This window comes from Pleurodeles waltl, chromosome 1_2 (assembly GCF_031143425.1).
Source record: "Pleurodeles waltl isolate 20211129_DDA chromosome 1_2, aPleWal1.hap1.20221129, whole genome shotgun sequence".
Lineage (NCBI taxonomy): Eukaryota > Metazoa > Chordata > Amphibia > Caudata > Salamandridae > Pleurodeles > Pleurodeles waltl.
The window spans coordinates 64,353,529-64,378,947 of NC_090437.1; the positions used below are offsets into that span (position 1 = coordinate 64,353,529).

Sequence of the window (25,419 nt, forward strand, 5' to 3'; positions counted from 1 at the left end):
TACTGAGTCATTTGGTGTCTCAACGGTTTCCTGTCTACAGACTGGCCTGCTTGTATGATCTACTATGGTTATTGGGTTTGATGGGGTGAGAGAGTCTGCGCAGTTCTTGATCCAGTTGTTGAAGTTGCTGATGTCCTTGATGTTGTCTGTGGGGCTTTGTTTTTTTATGCTTTATTATGATTTTCCAGATAAAAACAGAATATAAAAAAGATTACAAACATTATGTAGTTCTAATCCCAACCATGCATGGCATGAAAATATGGTGCAAGCATGACAATGGAGCCAACATCATAATTGTTTGAAAAACAGCTAAACATGGGAAGAGATCAGGTGCAAGTATTCACCAGTAATACTGGTGCCAGCGTGAGTGGTAGGGGTGGCACTTGCTGAGTTGGCCAGTAGGTGGACTGGGCCATGATTACGGGAGTGTTGCAGGAAGATTGGAGGGAGAGCCCGAGCATCCTGTAAATAGCAGATAGTCAAGCCAGACTACTTCTGTGATGTTGCCCCAGCTGCAGCTTGGAATGCTGAATCTGGTAGGAGTGTTGACTTAAGGTGTGTTGTTTTGGAAGTGGATGATGGAATGGTAGGTCCATATGAGCGGGTTGGTGGAGTTGTATTTGATGCTGGCACTTGTTGCTGTGTGTCCTGCAGTGTGTGTTGATTCTGGGATGAGCAGGATAAGTCTGATGTGCACTGTTTTCTATCTGCTCTCCTGAAAAGTACACTCTTACCACTGTAGGAGAGAGATTGATGCATTCAGAACACTTTGGTACGTTTTTACTCTCATTCTTCATTTCACAGCCTTCTGAATTTTAGTTTGTCTTTTCCAGATGAAGCACATTCTGTTAGTGAATGCTTCATGCCCCCTAATAATCTATATTAATGTGTTATTCTCTTTCAACAGCATTAGTCTTTTAACCTCCACTTCTGACAGGTCGATGTATTTGGTACATAGGCACATCTGAGGAGTGACTAGTAATTTCTTTAGCCTGCATGGCAAAGTTAATTACCTCCTAGGCCCAAACACCTGTGATAGGGCAAGTAAGAGTGAATCCGTAACTAACTTACGTTAGGCAAAGACCTTCAGCTCTGGTAAGAGGAGCCATATCTGGCTTTTCTGGGTGTTGGCGCTCCATATTGATGCAATTATATGTAGTTATGATCTCAAAAGCACTAATTGCACTGCCTTAAATGGGGTGAATTTGAGTGACAGTAGATGGCAGGTTGCTGATGAAGTTCACAAGGAAGTGTATAGTTCGTCTGGAGTCTATGAAATGTTTGAAATATATTTATCAGAGGGGACCCTCTAGAAATGATGAGATTGTGTTTTTTTTTTTTTTTTTCTTTTTCTTTTTTTAATTCTTCTACTCTTTACATCTTCCAGCATATTACCGCTTGTTTGTATTGAACATTTTTGGACGTTTCTCCACAAATGTACTAAAGCAATGGTTCTGCCTTCAATTTGGTTCGGTTCATCTGAACCAACCCTGATGTAAAATGTGGGACAGGTTTGCTGTCAAATCACTTTTGGAAAGCTGAGGACCAACATGGGATACTAGGCCCCAACCGTGGTGGTTGAAGTTGTTTGTCATTGGTGTCTTGAGGTCTGCCCTACTATGACTTTGCAAAGTGGGCAAGCATTGTAATTGCATTTATCTGATAGAGACTTCTAGCTGCAGATTCCTTTTCTTAGAATTATCCCCAGGTGTCAGACTGGATCCGGAAATATTTCGGGAGCAGTAACCCTGCATGCCGGTTGGTGGCATTATTTGGCTTTGTGTGAGTCATCCAAGCCGGAAGCAACATGCACAGTGCCTATAAAGGCGCCACCCCAGTATGCTGATGTAATTTCTTTTGTTACCATGCCAGTCAGTGCAGATCCGGAGAAGAGCTACACCTTAGTCAATTTTTTACTAACTTTCTTCAATGTTTTGTCTAAGTCTTTTTGAGGTTTTCCTCTTGGTGTGGTAGGAATGTTATCTGGGAATAACAGCTTCAAGCCCTGTGGTGCCAGTCACCACTATACCACTGTCAGACCTGCATCTTGTATGCTGCTGGTGACCACAATCCGAACGCTTGCTCCAATTGTCGCACCATTATCCTGAAGGCCTTGAGGGAGTGATCCCTCAAGATTCTGGTGGCTCAATGAGCATTGTTGTGACAATCAAGGTTCCGGGCGAGAGAGAGGTCCTGGGAGCGGCCATGTATTTCGATACCATTGTCTAGCCCCAAACCGTTGGGTCACTCAGGTAAGTCCCACAACAATAAAAAGAAGTTGAAGAGGTCTTCGACTTCACCTCATCTGTCGGCTGATGAGACAAGGGAGTGTTGGCTTTCGAATTCTGATTCCACGGTTGAGCCAGCACCTGGGCCGTCTCTGCACCTCCCCTAGTGTCTGGGTGCTGGAACGACCATGGCCCAATTAAAATAATTTTATGAGGCCAAGCACTTCATATTTGGGGGCCAGTTCCCTCTGGTGTGCCTTTGGGCAACACAGCTTTGGGAAGGGCCCCTTTTGGAACAATGCTGGCGGCTCTGGCACCAGTCGGGCCCCTTGGATCCACAAATTGATCGAGACCAGCCCTGGTTGTGTCACCTCAACCTTTCCTGGCGCCTATGCCAATGCCCACCGGTGGTGCCATCCCCATTCTGTTCTCCGGCTCCAAACCAAGCCAGAGGGGCATTGTCTGACGCCAACAAAGGCACCGCCTGAAGCCTAAGCCCTGTTCCTTTGGGCTAGGACTCTGGGAGTATTGAGAGGGGTCACGGGACCCTGAAGAATACCAGACTTATGATACCAACATGGATTGGTGTGAGGATTTGGCAGACGCCAGCAGACTAGGCGCCTCTCCAGATACTGGAATGCTTTCTCCCCCTTACCGTGGCTGTGGTGGAGGGAGCATTGTTTGCAGTGGTGTTGAGGAGGACCGCTGAGGTCCTGGACCTTACCTTGCTCTCTCTGGCAGTCAAGACGAATGTCTTGACAGAAGTGCTTCAACTGGGAGTGTCCCCCCAATCCGCCTTCAGAACAGCTTCTCCCGTTTAATGGGGCTTTTAATGATGTCCTGCTTGGGACCTGGTCCAAGCCCAACATGGGGGCTCCTGTGCAAAGGACAAATGCCTGCTGCCAGTGCCTCACCCCAGGGGACCCCAACTTCCTCACACAGCACGCTCCCTACCTTAGAATGCTTGGAAGTCCACCTCCCACGTAAATCCTGGCATATTCCCACCACACCACCGGATTGGGAATCCAAGACAACTTTTGAAAGAAGATGTTTTCTTTCATCAGCCTAGCTCTATGGTCTGTGAACACAGCATGCCTTTTGGGCCATTATTCCCATGATCTGTAGGATATGGTTGCACAGCTGCTGCCAGTGGCTCCGGAGGAGACCCGGGCTGTACTTTACCATGCTGTTGCCAACAGGAGCAATGCAGCCCAGTTCACAGTAAGCTGGGGACTGGACACCACTGACTCACTGGGTAGAACAGTTTCATCGACTGTGGCCTTACGGCACCTCAACTGGTTGAGGCTTTTCTGGGGATGTCCAAGCATCGCTTATGGACATGCTCTGTGATGGCACTCGTCTCTTCAGAGATGAGGTAAATTCCCCACTGGACTGCTTAAGGGCAGCAGGGCTTCAGCCAGGTTCTTGGGCCTTTCAATTTCCCTCCACCCCATCATCCCTTATCTGCCTTTTGCAGCCATTTAAGGAGCTTCCAGATGCGCCTGTACTCCCTCAGCCACAGGGCTTGCAAGTTTCCCAGACTCTGTTTGCCCGAGGATGCAGTACTCGCAGACACCGTGGATCTGGCAAATAAAACTGGGCGAGTCCACCACCCACCCCTTGCAGCCGCAGCCTCCAAACACTTATAGTCTGCCCTCTTACAATCATAAGCACCTAGTAGGGAGCAGGATCTTCCATCACCTGACTGGTGGGTTTTGCAGATTTCCGAGGGGGGCTTCACTTCTTGACTGCCTCTCCCTTATGGCAGGATGACAGAGTATCAGTGATCCCTTTTCCTCTATGAAGTGATGGATCTCTTGGCCAAGGAGACCATAGAGAGGGTGCAGATGCCAGAAGTAGGTTGTGGTTGTTAGTCCTGCCACTTCTTGGTGCCAAAAAAGGATGGAGGCCTTCATCCTATTCTAGGCAGGCATCCTCTCCATTTCTTGCTCATGAAGGAGAAATTCAGAATGCTTATGCTGGATCAGGTCCTGTCTGACATGGACCTTGGAGACTGGATGGTAGCGTTGGACTTGCAGGACGCATACTATCACATTCCCGTCCTGCCTGCCCACAGGCATTGTGTGGTTCACAGTAAGTCATGAGCACTTTCAATTCACTGTGATTCCTTCCTTTTGGCCTTACCAGTTCCCCCTCGAGTGTTCACCTGGGTGATGGTGATTGTTACAGTTCAACTGCCAAGATCCGGGGTGCCAGTCTTCCCTTATCTCGACGACTGGCTATTGAAGGCGGGTTCACCCCAGGCTATTGTCTCCCACTTCCAGACTATGGTGGACCTCCTCCACTCACTGGGGTTCACTAACAACTTGCTGAGGTCACACCTGTGTCCCTCGCAGATGCTACATTTCAACAGGGTTGTCTGGACACAATGCAGCTTTAGGCTTATCCTCCCAAGCAATGAATCCAGAATGTCCGAGCTATGATTCAGATCTTTCAGTCTCCATCACGAATTTCAGTGAGACTGACTGAGGCTGCTGGGGCTTACGGCTTCTTGCATCTGTCATATGCAGGCTCTGCAGTTGGGCCTAAAATTTCAGTGGGCACAGCATCAGGGGAATCTCTCCAACATGGCCCAGATCTCGGAGGGAACTGGAAAGGACCTGCAGTGGTGACTTATGCTCCTTTCCCCAGCAGGATCTGATAGTGATGACAGATGCATCACTCCTGGGATATGGTGCCATCTGGGAGAGGTAGAGATCAGAGGACTCTGGTCTAATGCAGAATCTGGGATCCAAATCAACATGTTGGAACTCTGTGCAATCTGGCTGGCTTTGAAAGCCTTTCTACCTTGCATCAAGGGAAGGCTACTACAGGTGTTAATGGACAACACAACCGCCATATGGTACTGCAACAAACAGGCAGGGTGGGGTCATGGACCTTTTGTCAAGAGGCCCACATCTCCAGGCATGTCCCTTGTGGTTCAACATGTGGCAGGCTCTCTGAATGCCAGGGCAGATGAACTCAGCCGAAAATGCCTAGCGGATCACAAATGGCATCTCCACTCTTTCAGCAGTGGAGAGACCCTTGGTTAGATCTGTTTGCCACCAACGAGAACACGCAATGCCATCACTTCTGTGCACTGAAGTTTTCAATATGCGGACACTTCCTCTTGAGTGGAGCTCAGCCGCCTGTACGCTATTCCGCCCATACCACTCCTGCCCAGAGTTCTCATGACGATCCGGGATGACTGGGCCTAAGTCATTCTTGTGGCTCCTTACTGGACACAGGGGGTCTGATATCTCAAGCTGTTGTGCATGGCCATTGTAGGAAGTTGGCTCTGTGTATATACTATTTCAAAGTAAGAAATAGTGTACACAGAGTCCAAGGGTTCCCCTCAGAGGTAAGATAGTGGCAAAATTAGATAATTCTAATGCTCTCTTTTGTGGTAGTGTGGTCGAGCAGTAGGCTTATCAGAGGGTAGTGTTAAGCATTTGTTGTACACACACAGGCAATAAATGAGGAACACACACTCAAAGACTTATTCCAGGCCAGTGGGTTTTTATATAGAAAAATATATTTTCTTAGTTTATTTTAAGAACCAAAGGTTCAAGATTTGCAGTAAACACTTTAAATGTAAGGTACTTCACTTAGATACTTTATGAACTTTGAATGAAAACAATATCATGTACAGTCTTTGTAAAAATGGCAATAAGCTATTTTCAAAGTGGACACAGTGCAAAAATCAACAGTTCCTGGGAGAGGTAAGTGAAGGTTAGATTAGGAGGTAATTAAAACACATACAACTCTCAGTTCTGGGGCATAGGCAGCCCACCGTTTGGGGTTCAAGGCAACCCCAAAGTTATCACACCAGCAGCTCGGGCCGGTCAGGTGCAGAGGTCAAAGAGGTGCCCAAAACACATAGGTGCTGTAGGAGGCTGGCCTGGCTTGTAATGGGTACCAAGGGGTACTTACACCTTGCACCAGGTCCAGGTATCCCTCATTAGTGTAGAGGGGTGTCTAGCAGCTTAGGCTGATAGAAAAGGTAGCTTAGCAGAGAAGCTTAGGCTGAACTAGGAGACGTGTGAAGCTCCTACTATACCACTGGTGTCATATGCACAATATCATAAGAAAACACAATACACAGATATACTAAAAATAAAGGTACTTTATTTTTATGACAATATGCCAAAAGTATCTCAGTGAGTACCCTCAGTATGAGGATAGCAAATATACACAAGAGTTATGTACACAATACCAAAAATATGCAGTAATAGCAATAGAAAGCAATGGAAGCAATGTACAGTCACAATAGATTGCAATGAGAGCACATAGGTATAGGGGCAACACAAACCATATACTCCAAAAGTGGAATGTGAATCACGAATGGACCCCAAACCTATGTGACCTTGTAGAGGGTCGCTGGGACTGTAAGAAAACAGTGAGAGTTAGAAAAATAGCCCACCCCAAGACCCTGAAAAATGGGTGCAAAGTGCACATAAGTTCCCCAGAGAGCACAGAAGTCGTGATAGGGGAATTGTGCAAGGAAGACCAACACCAGCAATGCAACAACAATGGATTTCCAGACGAGAGTACCTGTGGAACAAGGGGACCAAGTCCAAAAGTCACGATCAAGTCGGGAGTGGGCAGATGCCCAGGAAATGCCAGCTGTGGGTGCAAAGAAGCTGCCACCGGATGGTAGAAGCTGTGGATTCTGCAAGTACGAAGAGGACTAGGAACTTCCCCTTTGGAGGATGGATGTCCCACGTCGTGAAGAAGCTTGCAGAGGTGTTTCCATGCAGAAAGACTGCAAACAAGCCTTGCTAGCTGCAAGGGTCGCAGTTAGGGTTTTTGGATGCTGCTGTGGCCCAGGAGGGACCAGGATGTCGCCAATTGCGGGAGGAGACAGAGGGGGCGCCCAGCAAGACAAGGAGCCCACTCAAAAGCAGGTAGCACCTGCAGAAGTGCCGGAACAGGCACTACGAACAAGAGTGAACCGGAGCTCACCCGAAGTCACAAAGGAAGGTCCCATGACGCTGGAGGACAACTCAGGAGGTTGTGCACTGCAGGTTAGAGTGTCGGGGACCCAGGCTTGGCTGTGCACAAAGGAAATCCTGGAAGAGTGCACAGGAGCCGGAGCAGCTGCAAATCACGCGGTACCCAGCAATGCAGTCTAGCGTGGGGAGGCAGCGACTTAACTCCACCAAACTTGGACTGAAGAGTCACTGGACTGTGGGAGTCACTTGGACAGAGTTGCTGAGTTCCAGGGACCACGCTCGTCGTGCTGAGAGGGGACCCAGAAGACCGGTGATGCAGTCTTTTGGTGCCTGCGGTTGCAGGGGGAAGATTCCATCGACCCACGGGAGATTTCTTCGGAGCTTCTAGTGCAGAGGAGGCAGACTACCCCCACAGCATGCACCACCAGGAAAGCAGTCGAGAAGGCGGCAGGATCAGCTATACAAGGTTGCAGTAGTCGTCTTTGCTACTTTGTTGTGGTTTTGCAGGCTTCCAGCGCGGTCAGCAGTCGATTCCTTAGCAGAAGGTGAAGAGAGAGATGCAGAGGAACTCTGATGAGCTCTTGCATTCGTTATCTAAGGAATTCCCCAAAGCAGAGACCCTAAATAGCCAGAAAAGGAGGTTTGGCTACTTAGGAAGGAGGATAGGCTAGCAACACAGGTAAGAGCCTATCAGAAGGAGTCTCTGATGTCACCTGCTGGCCCTGGCCACTCAGAGCAGTCCAGTGTGCCAGCAGTACCTCTGTTTCCAAGATGGCAGAGGTCTGGAGCACACTGGAGGAGCTCTGGGCACCTCCCAGGGGAGGTGCAGGTCAGGGGAGTGGTCACTTCCCTTTCCTTTGTCCAGTTTCGTGCCAGAGCAGGGCTGGGTGATCCCTGAACCGGTGTATACTGGCTTATGCAGAGATGGGCACCATCTGTGCCCATCAAAGTATTTCCAGAGGCTGGGGGAGGCTACTCCTCCCCAGCCCTGACACCTTTTTCCAAAGGGAGAGGGTGTAACACCCTCTCTCTGAGGAAGTCCTTTGTTCTGCCTTCCTGGGCCAAGCCTGGCTGGACCCCAGGAGGGCAGAAACCTGTCTGAGGGGTTGGCAGCAGCTGCAGTGAAAGCCTGGGAAAGGTAGTTTGGCCGTACCCGGGTCTGTGCTAGAGACCCGTGGGATTATGGGATTGTCTCACCAATGCCAGGATGGCATTGGGGGGGCAATTCCATTATCTTAGACGTGTTACATGGCCATTTTCGGAGTTACCATTGTGAAGCTATACATAGGTAGTGACCTATGTATAGTGCACGCGTGTAATGGTGTCCCCACACTCACAAAGTCCGGGGAATTTGCCCTTAACCATGTGGGGGCAACTTGGCTAGTGCCAGGGTGCCCACACACTAAGTAACTTAGCACCCAACCTTTACCAGGTAAAGGTTAGACATATAGGTGACTTATAAGTTACTTAAGTGCAGTGGTAAATGGCTGTGAAATAACGTGGACGTTATTTCACTCAGGCTGCAGTGGCAGGCCTGTGTAAGAATTGTCAGAGCTCCCTATGGGTGGCAAAAGAAATGCTGCAGCCCATAGGGATCTCCTGGAACCCCAATACCCTGGGTACCTCAGTACCATATACTAGGGAATTATAAGGGTGTTCCAGTATGCCAATGTAAATTGGTGAAATTGGTCACTAGCCTGTTAGTGACAATTTGGAAAGAAATTAGAGAGCATAACCACTGAGGTTCTGATTAGCAGAGCCTCAGTGAGCCAGTTAGTCATCACACAGGGAACACATACAGGGCACACTTATGAGCACTGGGGCCCTGGCTAGCAGGGTCCCAGTGACACATACAACTAAAACAACATATATACAGTGAAATATGGGGGTAACATGCCAGGCAAGATGGTACTTTCCTACAGGTGCCTATGGAGAACAGGGGTGCTCTGGTTCCAGTCTGCCAGCAGGTAAGTACCTGCATCCTGGGGGGGGGGGGGGCAGACCAGAGGGGTTTTGTAGAGCAGTGGGGGGGGACACAAGTAGGCACACAAAACACACCCTCAGCGGCACCGGGGCGGCCGGGTGCAGTGTGCAAAGCCGGCGTCGGGTTTTAGTTAGAAAGCAATGAAGGGACTCGGGGGTCACTCTAACGCTGCAGGCAGGCACAGGGGGGCTTCTCGGGACAGCCACCACCTGGGCAAGGTAGAAGGTCCCCTGGGGGTCACTCCTGCACTGAGGTTCAGTTCCTTCAGGTCCTGGGGGCTGTGGGTGCAGTGTTAGTTCCAGGGGTCGGGTCCCTTGTTACAGGCAGTCGCGATCAAGGAAACCTCTGGATTCTCTCTGCAGGCGTCGCTGTGGGAGCTTAGGGGGGTTGTCTCTGGTTACTCATGGGCTCGCAGTCACCGGGGAGTCCTCTCTGAGGTGTTGGTTTTCTGAATCTGGAGCCGGGGGCGTCTGGTGCAGTGTGTGAAGTCTCATCCTTCTGGCGTGAAACGTGCAGTCCTTGAAAGTTGCTTCTTTGTTGCAAAGAAGTAGATGGTTTTGAACAGGGCCGCTGTTCACCGGAGTTTCTTGGACCTTTAGTCCAGGGCAGTCCTCTGAGGCTTCAGAGGTCACTGGTCCCTGTCAGATGCGTCGCTGGAGCAGGTTTTCAAAGTTGGAGACAGGCCGGTAGGGCTGGCGCCAAAGCAGTTGTCTTCCTCCTTCTCTGCAGGCTTGTAGGTCAGCAGTCCTTCTTGTTTCTTCAGGATGCAGGAATCTGATTTCCCGGGATCTGGGGAGCACCTAAATACTGAATTTAGAGGTGTGTTTAGGTCTGGGAGGGCAGTAGCCAATGGTTACTGTCCTTGAGGGTGGTTACACCCTCTTTGTGCCTCCTCCCCGTGGGGAAGGGGGCACATCCCTAATCCTATTGGGGGAATCCTCCAAACTCAAGATGGAGGATTTCTCAAGGCAGGGGTCACCTCAGCTCAGGACATCTGAGGGGCTGTCCTGACTGGTGGATAACTCCTCCTTGTTTTTCTCATTATCTCCTCCAGCCTTGCCGCCGAAAGTGGGGACAGTGGCTGGAGGGGCGGGCATCTCCACTAGCTGAGGTGCCCCGGGGCTCTGTAAGGGGTGAGCCTTTGAGGTTCACCGCCAGGTGTTACAGTTCCTTCAGGGGGAGGTGAGAAGACCCTCCACCCAGTACAGGATTTGTTTCTGGCCACAGAGTGACAAAGGCACTCTCCCCATGTGGCCAGCAACATGTCTGGTGTGTGGCAGGCTGGCAGGAACTGGTCAGCCTACATTAGATGTCCGGTAGGTATTCGGGGGGCATCTCTTAGATGCCCTCTGGGTGTATGTTACAATAAATTGCACACTGGCATCAGTGTGCATTTATTGTGCTGAGAAGTTTGATACCAAACTTCCCAGTTTTCAGTGTAGCCATTATGGAACTGTGGAGTTTGTGTTTGTGTGAGACCATTGTCTCTTATGGCTACCCTGCACTTACAATGTCTAAGGTTTTGCTTAGACACTGTAGGGGCATAGTGCTCATGCACATATGTCCTCACCTGTGGTATAGTTCACCCTGACTTAGGGCTGTAAGGCCTGCTAGAGGGGTGACTTGCCTATGCCACAGGCAGTGTGAGGTTGGCATGGCACTCTGAGGGGAGTGCCATGTCGACTTAGTCCTTTTCTCCCCTCCAGCACACACAAGCTGTGAGGCAGTGTGCATGTGCTGGGTGAGGGGTCCCCAGGGTGGCATAAGGCATGCTGCAGCCCTTAGAGACCTACCCTGACATCAGGGCTCTGTTACCAGGGGTACCAGTTACAAGGGACTTACCTGAGTGCCAGGGTTGTGCCAGTTGTGGAGACAAAGGTACAGTTTAGGGAAAGAACACTGGTGCTGGGGCCCGGTTAGCAGGGTCCCACTACTCTTTCAATTCATAACTTAGCATCAGCAAAGGCAAAAAGTTAGGGGGTAACCATGCCAAGGAGGCATTTCCTTACAGCCATCATTCCTCCGGGAGGATCTTCTGTCTAGGTAGCAGGGGAAAGTCTTCCACCTACCAAGTCAACACTTTGCTATTTTGCGTAAAGATTGACCACAGCAGTTCACAGCTTTCGACCTTCCTTGTGAAGTTTGCAATGTTTTCTTGGCAGCCAGGCATCTCTCCACCAAGACAGTATATGTCTGCTGTTGGGGGAAATGTGTGGCACGGTGTACAGAAAGACAGATCAGTCTCTTTTCTGTCCCCCTTTCTCAGGTTCTTCTCTTCATTCTTTCTCTGGGCACTCTCAAGGGCTATCTTCCTGCTATTGCAGCATCTCTGCAGTTGCCTAACCAGCCATCAGTCTTGAAATCCCCTATTGTAAATAGGTTTGTGAACAGTTTGCAGCATTTGTTTCCCCCTTCTCCTTTAAATGTGCCTCGGTGGGACCACAATCTTGTCCTCACCTTTTATATGTGTGCTCCATTTGAGCCTTTGCACAGTTGTCCTTTCAGGCTCCTTAATACAATATCTGCCAGGATCTGTAAGCTGTGGGCTTTTGTCATCTAAGCCTCCATACTAGAATATCTACACAGACAACTGGTGCTCTGAACAACATCTTTCTTTACCTGCCAAAAGTGGTCACTCCCTTTCATGTAGCCAGTCCATCACTCTGCCTTCTTTTTACCCTTCTCCACATCCCTCGAAGGAAGAGGAACAACTTCACCATCTGGACCCAAAAAGAGCGTTGACGTTCTACCTTGACCATACACGATAGTTCCAGATGGATGACCAACTCTTTAGGGAGTATGTTGGAATGAAGAAAGGACGGGTTGTGCAGAAGCGGACCATCTCCTGATGGGTTGTGATCTGTATCAAAATCTGCTACGCATTGGCTAAAAGCAATCTCCTAAGAATTTGCACTCTCATTCCACCAGAGATAAAGCTGTAACCATTGCGTTAGCACACGCAGTTCCTGTCCTCGACATCTGCTAGTCAGAGGCGTGGGTCTCTTTGCACATGTTCACAAAGCACGACTGACTGAACACTCCGATCCATTGGGATAGGCACTTCGCCTATCAGTCTGGCAGGGTTTTCTTGTATGAAATAGGCCCTCAGACTCTCCTCTGGGGAGGTATTGCTTAGGTATCTGTTCAAAAGTAAGGGACCTGTGGCTAGAAGTCTCTATCCAAATGAACTAGTTATTTACCTTTGGTAACACCTTATCTGGTACCGAGGCTATCTAGCTGCAGATTCCTTACCGACTCACCCATTCTGCCCTCTCTGTGAGTGGATTTCTAGGAACACGAGTGTTCCCTTTCAGGGCCCTTTTTTTCAAAACCAGCGGTCATTGTCCTTAGTGCTCCTGATATTGATGCACTGGAGTGGCACCTTTATAGGCACCGCATGTGTCACTTTTGGCTCCAACATCACCAGGTGGAGCCAAATGCCGCCTACCGGCACGCAGGGATTCTAAGCTAAGGAATCTGCGGTTACATAGAATCTCTACCAGATAAGCCATTACCCGAAGGTAAGTAACTTGTTCATATAGCTCCTACTATCTCTAAGGCATTGAGTGCTATTGTACTGTATTTGCATTTATATAGCACTTACTAGCCAGGCAAAGTGTTGAAGCACCATTGTACTATAATTTAATTTACATGGCGCTTTCAATGCCTTTGCCTGCAAGCAGTTAAAGCTTACTCAGGAGGACATGGCCACAAAGCAGATCAAGATGGCTGCACTGTGTTTAAGCTCTGATGAGGCTTCCCATAATTCACTGAAAATAAGCAGAGCAGACACTCGAAGAGAGGCATCCGACAAATAAGTATGACAAAGTACTACATCTGCCTTGGCGAGCGAGGAGGTCTGGGCCCTGCAGTTCCCCATAAGGATGTGTTTAAAATGGTGCCCATCCGCTGCATGCTAGCCCACATGGGTGAGATGCAGTTGCCCACTGGGGGAGATTAAGTACCCTATTCGTAGGGGGAGAGAGAGCATTAGACCTGTGGGTGGAGGAGAGACGGAGGACAGCACACTAAAGAGTGGTGCAGACCAAACAGGCCTGGAGTCCCCACGCTATATAAAGGAAGTGAGCAGTTGTCGTTTTGGCCAGCTTAATATCTCAGAGATGAAGGTCAGTGACAGTGATGGCACATCGTATTATTCAGTCTGAGTTTACAGAACTCAGTGGGGTTTGGATATTAAGCTGTGATATTTATGTATGGCCCCCTGTTATTTTCTTGCAACAATATAGGAGCAGTATGAGTTTTTCAAGAATTTCTGGTAGAACTGATCCATTTAACACTTGGACTTTGATGTGATATTGCTGTAAAGAAATACATTAACACTGACGAAGTCCTTTCGGAGAACAAAACACACTGCCTGGGCTGTTTCTTTGATGTATTGAAGGAAAATAAAGAGAATTGTTTTGAGACTTCATAGCAAGGCTCCCTTGTTATTGTGATATGGGTGAAGAGTACATTGATATTGGCACCATTAAACTATGTGTACTTCGTGAAAGGAGGAGAGAAGAAACAAAGAAACCATACTCTGTAATACAATTGCTGGACTCTTGAGACACTCGCTTTTGTGTTTTGTTTTTCCCTCTGTTTAAAGGTATTCCCACAGCCCACTATAGCAGCTTGATTGGTGTGTCCCTCCATGTCACAGAACAGGTACTGGGCCCATCATTACCAGGGAGATGCCTGGGCCTCTGCGCCCATGCTAGTTTAGTGTGACAGCCAGGCTGTCAAAAAGTCATGATATCCATTTTACATGTAGTGAGACACTTGGGGCAAGGGTACACATATCTTTGCCACACAGGAGATCTTTTGCCCCACACCCAACACCTCATCCCTGTTCAGACTCCCATGACTGCACTCTAGTCTTGGAGGAGTCTGGTCGTCAGATTGGTAAAACTGACAGGAAAGTCCACCTTCAGTCTCATGAGTCATTCTGACTTTGTGCTCCACTGTGAAAACTAGGCCTTGTAGTAACTTGGTATTCTCACTCTTTCTTGCTGTCAAACACTGGTGGTTTTGATCTAATTGGATCGCGGGCTACATACAAGGCAAGTGAGACTGGAAGCTTCTCAGTGCCACACTATCACAAAACATTCTTTTTCAGTGGCCGTCCAGTTCTATTCCCTTCCACAGCCACCATGCTTGCTGCAGACATCTAGGCCACTGAACAGGTTCTGGGCCTCCCATTACCAAGGACAAGTCTTTGCCTCTGCATGCATGCTGGATTAGTGTGACGTCTTGCCTAATAAAAACATCAGGATTCCTGCTTCCTATAAGGTCTAGCACTCTGGGCCGGGGATATTCCCATCCCAACATTCAAATTAGTACCCCTGGTTTAGTGGGTGTGAAAGCTTTACGATTAATTGTAACCAATAGCATTTGGAGAACCTTGCAGCTCAAACCCATTCATGTGTGTAGTATTGCATTTTTCTGTGTTAATAAAGTACTTTTATTTATACAAGAAAATCACTGATCTGGACAGCATGTTACAGTGTCTGTTAGTTGACTGTTGAGTTCTGCGTTCTTGCCTCCTACACTACCTCCCTGAGAACCCTATGTAAGCTTGTTCTCACTACCCCAAGTGAAGTGCTGGCTTAGGTGTGCTTGGTCATGTTTGCATAAAGCCATCATACGGGTTGGCTTCTTGACACCAGAGGCAAACAGCCTTAGCTGCTGTGGGTATGGCATAGTAGCCCTGATCTGCTCATTGGCCCATCGAAACAAGGTCTGGCAATATGCTATTCTGATTAGGAACTGAAAATGATTCATGTATTTGTCAGGTCTCTTGATGATTCCTGTAGAAGTTGCACATTTACATTTGAGCCTTCTATCAGTCAGTTTGAAGTCATATGTTGTCCAAGCAAGTGGCTATGCCCCATTTTGATTACCCATTGCAGCTATTACTTTTGTGGTAGTTCAAATACTGACAATTTTTTAACCATGTTTGCTAACCTCTGTCCAGTCCAAGGACATCAGATGATGGTCACCCCTTAATAAATAAACTGTACCCTTGATTACTTTGATCTTTGCAAGAAAAGTGAATTTAATTTTTTTTCTGGTTCAGTAATGTAGTGCATTATTCAGCATGTACATCTCCGTGTTGCGGGCTATGCTTATGATTATTTGCAATGTACTATGCTTCCATATAAGGTGATATGTTTCTTCTACCTCTTACAGAACCAACAAACCACTAGCAGAAGTCTATTGGTAATCATGACCAAAGGTCGATAGGAATTCTCCAACCCTCTTTGCCACCTGTAATGGAAATGTCCCAGGCAGGCAGTATTTCTAGGTGTCTGTACCTAATAAATAATCTCTGAAAGGCATAAAGATTTGACTTTTTATTATGGTACTGTTTGTCGAAAGACGATACATCAGCATTTTGGCTAATGTAGCTTTGTTCAGTTTATTTTAGCACTGTTTCATCAATGGTATTTTTAGTGCTTTCTTCATTAACATAAAGTGTTAGAACAGAAAGAGCTGGAAAATATGTCTAGTCCATGCTGGTAGTGTCTACTGCAATGTTTTTGTTTCTTGTTATTTATTCTTTTCATACTATGGGTATGGAGGGAGCCAGATATAAATGTAAAATTAAGTAAATCTCCTTATATAGTAACTCCTCCACTGTTCGTCGTATCTCTGTTACAGACACAGAGCGCTATCCTGTGTGAAATACTTGTGCTAATGAGTGATTCTTAATCAGTGGAGCAACTATAAAGGGTTCATTTGTAGATGGCTGGGAAGATAACCCATCCATATTCCTTCACATTAGCATCACTGCATAATTACTTTGGTACAGTTTCCAGTACTATATACACAGAAGATACAGTGTATGTTTCGAATTTGTGAACATGAAAGAATTTGGAACTGAGTTGGTAAGTGGTGACTACTGCCTCTGATTCTTTTGACCTGCAAATTGTATTTGTGGAGCTGGAGTAGAACTGTGCAGAACATGTCCAGAGTGTGAAGATTGGGCTGTCATGCAGGATGCATAGGCATTAGTCCTTTGGATTAGATTTTCTGAAACTGTACAAACAGTTTGGTTCCAGTTCGCCTTAAGGTTTTCCATTCGGTAGTAATGTTAAAGGGGTCTCTGAGCAAAGTGTACTAGATTTATTACAGTAGGCTATTTTTTCCTTATTACACATCACGACATAGCCAGGCAATATATCTCAAGAAAGTCCGCATTGGTGAATAGAAAAAATTGGTATTCTAGGATTTGCCATGCATAATCTATTCATAAAATGCCCTTGTGTTACATGAGGTCAACTCGGTGTGTTTGCAATTCTCTCCTAATTCAGTTTCTCTTGATTTGTAGGTTCGGGGTCTGTCAAGTTTTGGAGTGGAACTGGATTTCTTTGTTGAAGAATATGCAGGAAGTAAAGGAAGATTCCCTCCCACCAAACGAAGATCGAAAAATACTTTGTATATTGCTACAATAGAAAAGGGACACAGTTTGACAAACTCATTGATTGAAGCAGGGCGAATCAGTGATTTGGGTCTTGTTGTTATTGATGAGGTATGCACGCTGTTTTATAATCTGTTAATTTAAAAAACAATTAGATGTACCCCATTATTTTGGAATTATGTGGTGCATGTTAAAAGAGAAACTTAACTTATGTGGATACAGTGGAACAGTTCACATCTTTAAGTTCACTGACTGGGCCATGTCGCAAAAGTACTCAGCCGCCACTTGTGGGGTGAGTGGATAGTAAGAGAAAAGTTAAAGAGGATGAATGATGGTAAGGTACTGGATGAAAGTAGGCTGCCTATGGGATATCAGTGTCCTTATGTATTCTAGAACTTTCAACATCTGACATTATTTAATCTTTGATAATGGGAATGAGTCATCCAGGATCGCTCAGTGATGTATTATATGTCCTCCTGCTAAGAAGTTTTATGTTGACCTCTCAGCTAGTTTATTGCTTTGTCAAAGATCCAATGGCCTGTTAATTTCCAGAGAAGGTGGAGGACCTTTTTACCTTTGATTTGTGTCAGTCTGAACCATCACCCAATTTAGCAGCAACACCTTAGATAGCCCCGCTGATGCCCTTTGCAAACAATTGAAAGGTGTTGTAAGCCATTTTTCACTAACATTTTGTTTGTACTTGCTTTAAAAGAACAGTATACCATCACAGAAGTTATTTGCCAAAAAACTTTCCACTAGCATATGAAAGACTCTGCATGTCTGTTCATTTTTGGTGTATTAGATGTGTCTTGTGGAGTAAATTCAGACATGATTGCTCCAATCTTTTGGTTCTGTAGTTTTCAGATGGATCCCTTGTAGTGTTAAATGTGGTTCCTGTAAGCAAGCTCATTGCAGCTGATACAGACATGATTTCTAATATGACAGTATCCTTAATGTTTATATTACCACTCACTTCAGTAGAAAATATTTGTTTGCACTTGCTGCTTTCAGTATGGTTTACAGTTTTGTGACATGACATTTTAAACTCTATTTCTTTTTTTGTTTGATTGAATTTTCAACATGTGGCAGGCTATTTATTATTTACAACAGGTACCCAAAAAGTGAATGAAAAACAGAATTCTTTCCAGCACATTAATAAAGAGATCCCTTTGGGGTCTCTGATATGTATGCAAAGAGGTTAATCAGTAAAAATCATCCTCTGGATGATGGGTCGACTCCTCTGTTTGTGAACATGTGTTCATGTATCTTAACCAAACTTCTATCCCTGTAGTTTCTTTTTCTCCACAGTAGTTAGAAATGTATTTTTTTACTTGAAGAGTGCCCATTCTGCTAAGGCTCTTTATTCCCGGGTACCTCCTGTGTCCTCCGTTAAATTTAGGAGCGTCTGTTTGGGTTAGGAATCAGTGGTCAAGCCCAACGCCTTGGATAGTGTTTTGATTATAGTGCAGCAGTACTCTTGAGTTACATGACAACCACACATCATGTGGAAAGTCTCCCTTCTCCGAATGGCACCTACTAAACTAAAGAGAGGGATCTTACCCATCTTCCAAAGTTGGTAATGTGTGTAGTAGTCTCTGTGTAAGTAATTATGTTGGATCAGCATTGTTTAGTCGAGCGGACCAATTCTAGAGGGGCTATCCAACATGTCTCCAGTCCTCTTCCTCTAATGAACATAGATTCTCCTCCCAGTATGACCTCAACTCAGTGAACAGGTCTGGAGCATTGGATGCTGGGAAACTGTTTATCTCCTGCAACAGGGAACAGATGAAAACTGTGCCTGTAGGATGTCAGTGTACTGCATTGGTGTCCGTGGGTTAGTTCTGCCTGTGATAATAGTCTCAGCCATACAATTGAGGTACTATTTTTATCAGGAGAAGTTTGGGAAAGCTGGTTAGTATATTGGGGAGAAGTCCTTCAGTCTGTCCAGTGGTGGGGGACCGAAACTCAAATTTTGGGTGGGGACATTGCCTGTTGCCTGGGCAGTACCTGTCATATCTCTTTCCCTTTTTTCCCCTTTTTAAAAAAGATAAATGAACTCTCTGAGTTTGTGGGGTGGGGGAGGAGCGGGGGGACAATAGGTTTTTGTACCCTCTTATACCTCTACCCAAATGAGTAGAAAAACTGGATTTTTATTTATTTTAGACAACACTTGCCAATGGTCAGCAAGGCTGCTATGCCACCACCCCAAACCATTCCTGTGTATCTCATGGGTGGATACTTTCTGAAGCGATACCAAATCAGGGATTCACTTGGGTGAACTACCTCTCTTGCACTGATCAGTGCTTAGGGGGCAGCATTATGCCCCTAACCATTGATGAAATGGCACCAACCACTTTCTGCTTTAATTGTGAGATGTTAGCACATTGATTGTGCGCACACACTCTCTCTCCCTCTCTCCCTCTCCCCCTCTCTTCCTCCCATTCCCTTGTGTTGTGAAGGGGTTTTGTTTCTTGTAAAAATAAATTCCTTCTAATACAAGCACAAAAGGTATTTTCTTCCTCTAGAAGGGGGACCATTTGTTCTACTTTATGGACCAAGAAGAAACTGCAGAGTAGGAGAACGCCTTCTCTTTCCCAGTAAATAGGTTAGAGTTGCCCTAATTACTCGGAGAAACTGAGCCACCAGGACTCTAAGATCATGACGGATTTAACACATCAAGGGTGTAGGGGCATTCACACTAATGAGTGACCAGGAGTGGCCCTCCAGACTACCAGTCAGGGAGACAGAGCACCTACATTGGTCTTTCTTTGTCTAGGTGACTACCATTGGGATGTTTTTACTGAGCAAGATTGCAACGCCCGGACTCCTTAGTGACCCAAGAATGATAAACCCTATTGGATCACTACCACCCTTAGAAACTGCAGTTATTTCCCAAATAATTACTTTCTTGCAGCAGAAGGACATTGAGGAGTGTAGCTTAACAAACTGAAGCATAGCTATATGTTTAATCCTATCACTGAGCCAATTTACATTTCAGGATAGAATTCGATACCCAGCCATATCACCTGGAGACATCAGGGATGCCATGGATTGATTTAACAAGGGTAAAATTGTCACGTTTCACTTTGACCTGTAAGCCAATAAATATAAGGGAATATAAGCATTGCATTGTAACATCTAAAGCCCACCCACCAAACCCTGTTTTTCCACCAAGAAGCACCACTTGTCCCAATTATATAGCAACAGAACCCAAGGAGCTTTTAACTGCGTCCAGTAAAGACAGTTAAGGCAGCCAACTCTGTAGAATGTCACAGGGTGTGGAATTTAATAAAATACCTACTAATCCATAGGACATGTTCCTTCATAAGTCTACTTGTCCTGTAAAAAAAATCTACTTGTCCCTTTTGTTGCCATGTAGAGTGGTGACATATTATGGCAGCAATCTCATCATTTAAGAACTCTGATAATAGCCTCTCTGATTATGCCATGGCTAATACTATAGTAATGCTTGAATACTAGCAGTTTCCTTAATTTGCCAACTTTCTGCAGATCCACATACTGGGCTGGAGGCAGCGGCAAGAAAACGTTCCAGGGTTGGAATACCCTTGTAAGTCTGTGCAATCCTACTAGCTTGCCTGTTTTATGGCTTTTCATAAGCTCTTTCTTAATATTTTTTCCATTCTGGGAAAGGTTGGAAATTTACTCCTAGCAAGGGCAGAAGTAAAACTTCTTCCAGGTTTGGGAAACATGGTTAAAGGGCAAGTAAAATTGTAAGCACTCATATTTTCCCATGAGCAAATCTACACATGCATTTTTGATGGTGCTGGAATGCAGTTCACGGATATTTCCTAGGAGTTCAATTTTCTGGTCTATTTCTGTAAATTGATGTGAATTCATGGAATATGCAAATCTCCACTAATGCAAAGACATATAGCATGGGTGCACTTTTGTGACTTTCCTTAACAATTGGCCCCTTAATTAGGTTTGGTGTTAACAAAGACCGTTTGTTTTTATTAAAATTTATTCTTTCCATCTATCAGCTGGCTTCACTGTGAGTGATGACAATCTGCTCTTTCACAAGGAGCGTAATGGCACACAAAGTAGTTTTGCTTGGTGCCAGAAACTTCAGAGGTAATGTGTACTTTTTGTGACCAAAGGATATTTTTGCTTTTTTGCCAATGTTTGTTACAATGGTGAGGGCTCAGCACCTCCCACAACAATAACGTTTTACAAAAGCTAGGTCAAAATAAGATACACATTCACATAACCAAAAGACTGACCATCGGTGTCTTTGCCAGTGCTTGTTTATTTTCATGTTTCTCATAATCTTGTTGAAATTGGTTTCACTGAATTTCTATTATGAATGTTTTTGGAAAGACTAGCATGCCTCAAAACATTTGACTGAACAATGCTTCAAAGAAATGGTACCTAACATTTCACAATAATTTAGCAAAACATTTTTTTCCTAGTTGCATTTTTTTGTGAACATTTTATTTTGAAAGCAAAGAATTGTCACACAGTGCATCTAATCAGAGAGCATTCTGGAAGCATTACATGTAGCCTCATATTGTTAAACTTTGCAAACGTGTGTACACGTATTTTTTTTTCTTTTTTCTTTTACTGGAACATGCTGTCAGTGCTGCAGTCCAAGCTTACAACATGTATTTACAGTGCTCACCCTTAATAATAAAGACTTTGCATTAATGAACCATAAATACAAGCTTGAACGGTATTACCATATGGACATAAATATTACCTCAACTATGGACATTTCCCTTCCCTGCTCCATAATGTGATATTATTATGTAAGTGGCAGCCAAAGAGTTTATGCTGCAGGGGGGTTGGCCTACTTGTTCTAAGGACAAAATAAACATAGTCTTGTTGTCCCCGACCCCAAACAATATGTCCTAGACATCGGGCTATAGGAATTGCACACCCCTGAATGTCATCCTACAATATTCAAAGGTAAGTCATTAAAGATAGCTTGTGTTTCCTTACCACATATCAGGTAAAGTGTGATTAGAATCCTCACACAACCACATTATCCCACTCAGTAAGAAGAATATTTCAGGGAAGGAGTGATTCCTCCAAGAAATGTGAAAATAATCTGGTCACTCTACTCAAACTCCACACCTCCACTGTATCATCTTAGTGATGAAGTTGAGTATTCTCTCTGCACAGATCTGGCTTCTTGGATTAGTCACTCTCCTCTTCTGTACTTGCCAGGACACTACCAGATCACCCCTTCTCCTTGGTCCTGTTTTGCCTAATCCCATCTCTTTCCGATGCTGCTGAAATGAACTCTGAGTAAGGTCTTTACTTTCTGTTACCCAGATCCCAGCCTCTTTTGGCATTTCAAAGGAGGAGGCTTGGAGTTGAATACAATACCGGCTTTTTTGTCAGTGGACCAGATGGGTATAGTCAGGAAATGTCAGGCTGTGAAAAGAATCACAAAGCACCTTATGTGGAATACAGGTGGTCTTGAGACTTTTGTCTCAGACGCTGTAGTTCAGGAGGAGGTAAAGGCTTCTGCTCAGGGCACAATGAGTCTGTTATATGATGATCCAAGGGGAGAATGTGTCTGTCAGCAACAACTGTCATTTGTCCACTCTTCAAGGAGTTTTTCTGGACGGGTCCCCCACACCACAACCCTACCAAAGAAATATCCAACACAGAGGAAATTGTTCCTCTTGGCCTGTCCCTCTGGATATTGTGTCTGCCCACCCCTACAGTAACCTAAGCTCCAAGTACCAGTGCAAGACTACCCCTGCAGTACCCTCAACCCCAAGTACCAGTGCAAAGCTGACAGTTTGAGTTCTTTTAATGAGCCCTCTAGTTCAAAATGCTGAGTCACTGCCACAGTGCACAGCATTGTGAAGGTCCTGTTTTAAGAGTGCAACATCCATGCCCACCTCACCGATCTTCGTTTCAGAGGGTACACGGGTGGTTTAAATGGCTTGTAGGATAATTGCATTTGAAGACTATCTTTCACTAATTTCTTCTTGCCTAGGTTGTAGGGCGACAGATCTTACATTTGTCCACATGCCCCTAGTTGTAAATGCGAGCAGCTTAGTATTTCACTATTGTGCCTGCGGATATGAATCTTGATGCCCAATATAGAGCTCACTAGGTAGGTATCACATACAAGAGATGGGAGGAAGAACAGGAAAGGCCAAGCACATGGAACAAGCTAGTGTAAACCAGTAAATATAGTCTGAACTTCCTGCATTTATCCAGCCTTTCCTTCTAGGTAAATGCTTCATCTGAGTGGCTCAGCTCCTTCCTCACCGACCGGACCCAGAGAGTTCGCCTTCCACTCCAACACTACCAAGATCACCTGCGGAGTCCCCCAAGGGTCCTCTCTCAGCCCCACACTCTTCAACATCTACATGATCCCCCTAGCCAACATCCTCCGAGCACACGTAATCACTATCCTCTCCTATGCAGATGACACCCAACTCATCCTCTCCCTCACCCGCAACCCCACCACCGCCAAAACCAACCTACACGCCGCTCTCCTCAACACCGCCAACTGGATGACCACTAACCACCTCAAGCTCAACTCAAACAAAACCAAGATCATCCTCTTCGGCCCCAACAAAACCACATGGGACGACTCCTGGTGGCCCACCACCCTAGGCCCGCACCCACCCCGCAAACCACGCACGCAACCTCGGCATCATCCTTGACCCCTCCCTCTCCATGACAGAGCAAATCAATGCTCTAACCTCCTCCTGCTTCCACACACTCTGCACTCTAAAAAAAAAATCCTTCAAATTGATTCCCCCAGAAACCAGAAAAAGAGTCACCCACGCACTCATCAGCAGCAGACTGGACTACGGTAATGCCCTCTACGCCGGCACCACACTCAAACTCAAACGCAAACTCCAGAGAATCCAGAACACAGCCGCACACCTCGTCCTTGGCCTCCCCCGCCACGAACGAATCTCACCACACCTCAAATCCCTTCACTGGCTCCCCATGGACAAGAGAATCACGTTCAAGATCCTCGTCCACGCACACAAATCCCTCCACAACACCGGCCCAACCTACCTCAACGAAAGAGTTAACTTCCACACGCAACCTCCGATTAGCCGATCTCGCCCTAGACACAGTCCCCCGCATCCAACGCACCACCACAGAAGGCAGGTCTTTCTCCTACCCCGCCCCCAAAACCTGGGACTCCCTCCCCACCGACCTTCGCAAAACCAAAGACCTCCTGGTCTTCAGAAAGAACCTCAAAACATGGTTGTTCGATCAGTGACCCTCCCTGCCCCCCCCTGACTTCCATTTCCCCCACCCGCACCTTGAGACACTCACAGATGAGTAGCGCGAGTCCAGAGAAACAATTTTCTACTTGTATGAGTAGATGCAGAGAAAGCAGTTGATTGGTTTTGGGAAAGAGTTTGTAAAAGTTATTCAAAACACTGTATAATAATGCAATGTTGGTAGTATATATGAATAGTAACAAAGCTGAAGAACATATGGCATTGCGAGGAACTATGCAGGTAGGGCTTGTTTCATCATTGTTATTTATTATTGTAATAAAACCTTTTGTCATGACCATTTGACAAGATCCAATTATCAAACGTATTTCTTATAGAGTATCTGTGGTGTGCCGATGATCTATTAATTATTTCAAGCTTGAGATACATTGTTTGCTTTCATGAAACTTTGGTAATTTGGGTGGAAAATCAACTGGAAGAAGACGGATGGAATACCAATCACATCATGTTCTTCTAAAATTTGATTTGCAAAATGGAAATTGAGATGGGCAAAAGATGGGATTTAATTAGCAGGGCCTTTAGAATACAAAGACATTTTCCACTTCTAATGTATTCTAACACTTTGCTGGAATCAACACAGATGCACTTAAATTGTAAGAGGTGGGAATTGCTAACTTTGACTTCATGTGTGCATGAAAAATGACAGGGAAACCCAAACCTGTTTTTGTTGAGTGCTTTACAATTTTATTTTGGGAAAACATATTTAGTTGTTTTGCAAATTATTTAGGAACTGTTTTATGGGAAGAGAGACTAAGATTAAGGTAACATTAAAACATACTTTACATGAAAACCCTGGTTGAAAGATTTTCGTTCTTTAAAGCATTGGAAATGTGACATAGCTCTATTTTTCTTTAGCATCATAAAAACAACACATTTTAAGTGTTTGAAAATTTAGTTATTTAGTTGACAACTGGATCTCCAATTTAACATGTTATGCCAAGTGTTGGAAACAAAATATACCATGGTTTTGAGAGTGTGTCCCCCGTGTTGCTAAAAGAGTGGTTCTTTAATGTTTTTTGACCTTTTTTATTTGCCTCCACATATATGACCAACGTCTGTACACCAATAGCATCTGTTAAACAGTTTGTGACCCAAAGTCGGGCTGTGTGGTAAAACAGACCAAATTACCCTTTCTTTGGACATGTGTGATTACTGCAATCTCACTTTTAGGCAATATTATGCAAGGCACTACCAGTGGTACAGCAAGGGGTTTAACAGAACAGACCTTTTTACCTGTGATCTGTACAGAGAGATCTTCCCACTGTACTTTTCACGCCATCTGTCAAGGACCAAGTTGCAGAAGAGTGACTGTCACTCTTCTACAACTTGGTCCTTGGCTGCAACCAGTTAAGTATGGCAGGATCATAGAAGTGTGAGAGTCATGGCTTACTGTGGGCACAGTTGAGTCCATTTTGAATTTTCACTGTGAAGAAATGAAAGGTGGAGGTAACCTGGCAGACAGGCAATTTTTATTGGAGGGCTCCTTCATTACAAATCTGAAGCCTTTATTAGTAGCCAGACATAAAGGTGTGGATCTACAGGAGAAAGTGGTTCCTCTAGAAGTGCAGAGTTGACCTATGCC

At 45.6% G+C, this 25,419-nt stretch overlaps 1 protein-coding gene across 2 annotated transcripts in view; it reads left to right on the top strand.

Moving 5' to 3' along the window:
* HELQ (helicase, POLQ like) overlaps nucleotides 1-25,419 on the top strand; it is a 449,876-nt gene that overhangs the window by 31,933 nt on the left and 392,524 nt on the right. For both annotated transcript variants that reach the window (XM_069236329.1, XM_069236338.1), the window contains exon 4: nucleotides 16,501-16,701. In XM_069236329.1, coding sequence (XP_069092430.1) covers nucleotides 16,501-16,701 — 201 coding nt within the window. The remainder of the gene's footprint in view (nucleotides 1-16,500; nucleotides 16,702-25,419) is intronic.